Source organism: Sinocyclocheilus anshuiensis, unplaced genomic scaffold, assembly GCF_001515605.1.
Source record: "Sinocyclocheilus anshuiensis isolate Anshui unplaced genomic scaffold, SAMN03320099.WGS_v1.1 scaffold757, whole genome shotgun sequence".
Lineage (NCBI taxonomy): Eukaryota > Metazoa > Chordata > Actinopteri > Cypriniformes > Cyprinidae > Sinocyclocheilus > Sinocyclocheilus anshuiensis.
This window is the reverse complement of record NW_015540870.1, coordinates 29158-36200: the sequence shown is the minus strand read 5'-3', so window position 1 is coordinate 36200 and position 7043 is coordinate 29158. Positions and strand designations below refer to the sequence as shown.

At 37.6% G+C, this 7043-nt stretch overlaps 1 protein-coding gene across 1 annotated transcript in view; it reads left to right on the top strand.

Annotated features, from left to right (window-relative positions):
- LOC107688076 (intraflagellar transport protein 43 homolog) overlaps positions 1-6792 on the top strand; it is a 32678-nt gene extending 25886 nt beyond the window's left edge. The window contains exons 5-8 of the mRNA XM_016485627.1: positions 4359-4431; positions 5015-5090; positions 5300-5362; positions 6682-6792. Coding sequence (XP_016341113.1) covers positions 4359-4431; positions 5015-5090; positions 5300-5362; positions 6682-6792 — 323 coding nt within the window. The remainder of the gene's footprint in view (positions 1-4358; positions 4432-5014; positions 5091-5299; positions 5363-6681) is intronic.
- The last annotated feature ends 251 nt before the right edge of the window (positions 6793-7043 follow it).

Sequence of the window (7043 nt, the reverse complement as noted above, 5' to 3'; positions counted from 1 at the left end):
TGAATAAAACTTTTTTTTTTTTTTTTTTTTTTAAAGTCTTACTTTATAGTAAGTGACGATTTGTGACAAATATTTTTCAAATTGTCTCCGAATATGAATGCATTTAGACATACATGAATCAAAGTTTCATACATTTCTAGTTATTTGAATGCACAATGATTTTTAGATTGGTTTACACTGTACTGACAATCATCACCAGAGTTTGTCACTGCTTACTACATTCTACAGCTCCATAAACAGATTGCACGTTCAGTCAGTGTAGTGTGAGCTAGCCTTAAGAGTTATATGATGTAACTCATTTTTTAACATAGAAAAAAAAAGTGAATGGGGTTTGCCTATTAATGCAAAATGTTGTGCTGAGGTTGTGAGAATGTTGGTTTACAGTTGTTAGCTTGTTTGCTGTGTGGTCACTAGGGTATTCAGAGCGGTTGCTAGGGGGCTCTTTTCTGGCTTTACGTCTCTGTGATCATCTGGTCTGTAGATTCTTTCAGTGTGTGTCCTTGAGAGTTTTCAGCTGTTTTCTGATCCAGCAGGTGTAAACGTTGATCACTTAGTAAACTAGAAACACACTCTCCTCTTCAACATGATTTGAGGAATCATTCGTGTCTGGAGCACAAACACACTCAGCTTTAGTACTCAGTTTTAGAGGTTTCAGCACATCGCTATCAGCGCTTTTACTTAGTGAACACTAATTCACATTTCCATGATTAGATTATTAATGAAAGTTTTTACAACGTGTTACCAATATGTCTCAACACTGTTTGAATGTAAAGGGAATGTTTTAAGCACTTTTAGCCCTTTAAAACCTACCGTTTCATATTTGATAAGCCACTTAAGGTCTCTAAATTATGAACATGGACTGGACTGAAGCAGCTCGGCTTTACTTGATTATCCAGACATCATTTTTCAGAGTCTCAAATATGATCTGCAGGCTTTTGAGGAACGATTGTTGGTTCATCTCTCAATCATCATTGGATTGCATTGCATTATATGTTTGGATCATTTAAATGTCATCTTACTAAGACAGATTAGTGGAGATATAGTGACGACTGATATTTAGATCATTTTATGTCAGTATTTGCTATACTGTTGTAAAGATCTAATTGATTTACATTATAATGAGAAGTTCATCTTACTTTTTGGCAATCATATTTTTGCTCAGTTTTTTTAATCTCTGAATAAAATGAAGTGTTCAGGCTTTACAGGGTTAATCAGTGTGAAACTGCATTGCATCTGAGTGACATTTTATACATCTGTGCTCTAAGAAAATGTTTAGCAGAATGTCAGAGCTGCTCGTAAAAGTGAACTGTTCCTTTACATAATGTAATAATGTTTGTTAACGACTTAGTATCCATATAAAGTCATAAAGTTATTTAAAAATAAAAGTGTTTGCCACTTTGTTCAGTACAGAATGTAAAGTGACTGCAAGTTTGTTTTTATAGTTATTATTCCAGTCGTGTCGGTTTTGAGCTGTTCAGCTTTGAGTGGTGAATGTGACAAAAGTTTTGTTCATGTTTTATTTATCAGCCTCTGGTTTTATTAACAAAGCTTTTCTTTTACTTTCTTAGCACTGTCATACTGTGTTTGACGGTGATTTTGTAATTGTGCGCTCTCATGGCACACCTGAACGCACTCCAGCAGAAGTCTGTCCAAAAAGAGGAGAAGGGCTGTGAAAGTTTGTCCTTCTTTGGGAGAGATGCCACGCTCTGTCCTGTCGAGTTTTGCCAATTAAAGCGGGTTCCCACTGTTCCGGGCAGCGGGCACGTGGTTCTTGGCACCGCGGCTCCTGCCAGGGCGCGCCGTGACTTCCGACCCCTCACAGATGGGCTCGCAGGCAGGCCTGCGCTCCTGGAGCCCGGCCCGAATGGACACGGAGGTCGCCGCTCTGGCCTGAAGGGTCCTGAGGGTGGGCGCCGCTGACAGGGCCCAAATGCTCAGCGCCGGGACGAGCGTGAGTGTGTGTTGGGGTGGGGGGGTGCTTTCTGGGGAGCCCCTGGCCGGAGCGCCACCTCACAGCGGGAAGAGATACTGTCTTGATCACTGAATATTCATGGCCGCCTGGTCGCTGTGACAGGGGGCAGCGCGGAAGAGGATGTCAGTGCGAGAGTGAGAGAAACACAGAGAGGGAGGAAATCAAATGCCAGTTCACACACAATATAAACAGAGCCGTGCCGAGGAGACAGACAGCATCTGTGATGATTGCGGGGATTGTGGGAAATGCTGCAATTCGCTGTAACACCCGCAGTAGCTGCAGCATATGGCCGAGTGCGTCTTGAGAAAAAACTTCATACCGCTCACATGGTTGGTTTAAATCCATAATCAGGCCCCAAGACCGAAAAACACTGGCTTTGGCAAGTAAATAAATCTGACTGTAATAAACATGTAATTTAAATATATGCAAGCCAATTATAATAAGTCAGGTTTGCTTTTGTAAACTTACATTGACTAGTGTAAATAATTGAATGAATGATTGAGGCCTGAAGCTTAACATTAGTGTGCTGTGCATGACAAATTTTCACTCACAAATCACTAGTACTTTTCTCAAATAATTACAGAGAAACTGCAAGTAACTCATTGAATTAAACATAACATTTTTGAAGTAGAAAGGCTGAAAGTTTTTTTGTAAAATGTACTTCAGTAATCTTTGTTTTATTTACAACCTCAAAAAAAGAGATATTTATTGCTTACTAGCTACATGTTACGCAAAATAACCTTTGTTTCCACGCAGAACCATTGTGAACCATTCAATGGGGTACTCCACCTAAAAATGAAAATTCACTCATCCTCATGTCGTCCCAGATGTTTATAACTTTATTTCTTCATATGAACAGATATGGAGAATGAAATGTTAAGACAAATAATCCATCTCTGTGAGTCCATATAATGCAAGTGGATGGGACCCTCAAAAATTATGCTTCAAAAACCACGCAAAGCGCACATGGTAATTCACACGACGTTGATGAATCAATGTCTTTTAAAGCAAAACTATAGGTGCGTATGAGTAAATTAATAATATTTTAAACTTTTTAACTACAAACCATTGCTTCTGACTGAGTTCATGGCAGCACATTTTAAATATTTGTTGAATTTTTTTACACACACCTATTTTTTATTTTTTTTGCTTCAGAAGACAGTTATTTATCAGCATCAGCTTTACGTTGGCCGAGAGAGCTCAACATACTGCAACTGAACAAAACACGTGAAAATAGAAAAAAAACACCAGCAAATTAAAAAAACATCTTCATCAGTTTGACAATGTGCTGCAAATACTAACAACACAACCAAATACAGAAATGCGCTGCAAATACTCAAAACGCAACCAAATACAGAAATGTACTGCAAAGACTCACAACGCAACCAAATACAAAAACGTACTGCAAATACTCACAACGCAACCAAATGCAAAAACGTACTGCAAATACTCACAATGCAACCAAATACAAAAACGTACTGCAAAGACTCACAACGCAACCAAATACAGAAACGTACTGCAAATACTCACAACGCAACCAAATACAGAAACGTACTGCAAATACTCACAATGCAACCAAATACGGAAATGCACTGCAAATACTCCGAAACAAAGACAGGAACACACTGCAAATACACATAACAAAACCAAATACAGAAACATGCTGCAAATACTCACAATGCAACCAAATATGGAAGCGTTCTGCAAATACTCACAACAAACCAAATACAGAAACGTGTTGCAAATACTCACAATGAAACCAAATAGAGAAACGTGTTGCAAATACTCACAGTGCGACCAACAAGCGTGTTTCTGTATTTGGTTGCGTTGTAAGCATTTGCAGCATGTTTCTGTATTTGAATTTGCAGCACATTGTTACATTTTCCCTATGTGTGCTTTGTCCCTGTTTGCTGTGTGCCTTGTTTGTCTCCATAGTTACCCTCATTTCCATAGTTATTCATTGACCACACCCCTACCTGGTTTGTTCCCATAGTAACTCATCAGTCCTTTTGTTCTCCTGTGTGTATATATAGCCCTAGTGTTTCACTTGTTCCTTGTCAGTTGTTGAACGTATGTTTGCTGTTTTACCTGTGTTTCTGGTTTTTTGTTCCCATTGTTCCTTGTCATTTGTTTACCTTCTGTCTTTATTAAAACCATGCATATAGATCCACGTCTCTGCCTGCTTGTTTACATTCTTGCAACATTACAATATGCAGATGTTTTCTTAATTTGCTGTTGTTTTTTCAGTGTGTTTTTTTGTGTTTTCTTCAGTTGCAGCACGTTGAGCTATCTCTGCCACCATAATATTATAGGTAGTTACATGAAATGTCTTGTATTTTTCATTGAACTATTAGCAAGATTAACACATTTCACCTGCATTTTCTAGACATCCCAGTGATTCCAGACCTGGAGGATGTTCAAGAGGAAGACCTCACCATGCAGATCGCTGCTCCACCCAGGTATCCTACAGTCTAAACAGTAGTCATCATCAAGAAAACAAACTCTCATATGCTTCAAGATCTGCTTGTTCTTGTTGAGAAGCTTACGTAAGTTAATTAAACTGTCTATATGCTAGCTTAAAAGGCACTTTGGTAATTAATAAAGATACTTTATTTCCATTAACATTCCTGCTGGATATATGATATGATGTTTACTTAAGGTTTAAACACATAGGTAAAATGACAATTGGAGGGTTTTTGGTGCCAGTGACCCCAAAATATGATGATCCCCTTGTTTTTTATTTGCTCTAGACATGTTTAATGAATGTCTTAACACAAGCCTGTGCACACATATCTGTCAAAAATGCTTGGATATGTGCAAACTGTTGAAGTGCCTCATGAGTAATGAGTTTAACAATCAGTGTTCATGTCTAAGGTTTCTCATAATATTTAGTCTGAGTTTAAATACATTCTTAATTGGATCGATGGAGCTGAAGCGTCTCAGAATTTCATCTGGTCATCTATCAGCAATTTAAAAGGAGGATAAAATAGTCTTTGAGATGCCAAAGACAGACACATGTTTATGGATCTCTCTTGTCTGCAGTATCCAGGTGAACAGAGTTATGACCTACAGAGACCTGGACAACGACCTCATGAAATACTTGGCTTTTCAAACCCTGGTGAGACACTCACCCATCATTCCTAAACAACACCGACTGTGGCTTTGTCCAAATCGAGGATCTTGTAAGGCAGCATAAAGTTACTGCCTAATTCATCCTTCACGTCCTACAGTGTCTGTTTTTTGGACTACCCTGGCATTATATTGCATAGCTGCAGTATTGTCAGTAATGGCTTGGCTAATGTTTTATCTGTATTGAATGTTTCTCAGGATGGAGAGATTGACCTGAAGCTGCTCACGAAGGTTTTAGCCCCAGAGCCGGAGGTGAGAGAGGTGAGCTCTGCCAGTAAATATAGCGTCTGTCCGGCTCTTTCTAGGCCGTGTAAGAGGGTCAGACAACAGATTTATGAAGTCACCAGCAGCATTCTTCATCTCATACTGTCCCACAATGTGTTACAGGACAGTTCACCCAGATATGAGTGCTCTGTCTTCATTTACTCGCCCTCACGTTGTTTCAAACTCATATGACTTTCTTCTGTGAAACATGAAAGAAGATATTTTGAAGAACCTTTACTCTTTTATATAGAATGACCGTCCATTATGACAAGAACCAAAAACATCAAAACAATAAAAAAGCATATGATTCATGTGACCGTGATTCATTTAAAAGAAAGTACATTTCTTGTGAAATTATCCATATCCAGATGAAGTAATTAATTATTTAATATCTGACTATAATCTTTTAATGGTCATGTCTAGAGCTAAAGAATCTCAATATTTTTTTAGCTTTTTGATAATATTCAGTATAATGTCTTGTATGTTATGTATTTGTTTTAAATGGCTTTAAAATGGTTAAAAGAGAATTTAAAAATAAAAACATATTTTACACAGTATTGTAAACATTTTTAACTAAAAATAAACTTACAAATTATTCTCCACTATTTAAATAGAGTTGAAACAGAACCAAATATATATATTAGATGAAAAACTTTATCAAAAAATAGAAATGCTGCTTACTAAAATTACTGAAACTGAAAAATGGAGCTAATTTTTTAAATAATAGTAAATAATTATTACAATGACAAAAGCACGTAACAAAAATACTAAAACGTAAGCAACAATTACAAAAAGTGTTCATAAAAATGAATATAATACAAATAAAAGCTATAATAAAACCATAATAGTGTGTGTGTGATTAATAGTTCAATCATAGTTTTGAATCAAATTACTTGAAATCACAGTTTGAATGTCAAAGATATTTTGAGGAACCCTCTCATTTTTATATACAATGACAGTATTTTAAGACAAAGATTAAAATTATTAATCAAACTTATTTAAAGAAGCACCATAGAAGTGCATATGATTTGTGTACTATATTCTAAGTGTGAGGAAGTGGAATCTGCTTTACTCTTGCGTTTTTTCAATCATTTGGAGCTTGACAGACATCACATGCTTACTACGAATTATATGGAATTATATAATAATTATGTAATTATATCACATTATATGAAAATAAAGATTTCTCCGACAATGTGTTCCTCGGCCTGAGTGTAAGAGAATGAGGACAGAAGCTTCATGTTTAGGTGAACTGTTCCTTTAAATCCGTTTTCTCTCTGTGAAGCTGCTGTGATGGTTTGGTGGTGTCTGTGCAGGAGGACGTGGGCTGGGATTGGCATCATCTGTTCACCGAGGTCTCCTCTGAACTCCAAACGGATTGGGATCAAGAAGAGCGGGAAGATCAGTCTCCACTTCCTGTGGCCTGAGGATGGATTTACACCTCATGTGGACAGGAGCTTGTATAAGTGTATTCTGGTAATGCTATTTCACAGACTCTCTCTCACTCTCTCTCTCTCACACACACACACACACTCACTCAGACACACACACACACACACACACTCACACACACACACACTTGCTGTACTTTGTCTCTCTGTCTCCTCACTTGAGCTTTTTTGGGCTTTTTAATGAATTCTGCCCATATGCCCCGAGCAGCTGCTGCGATGCCCCTTCC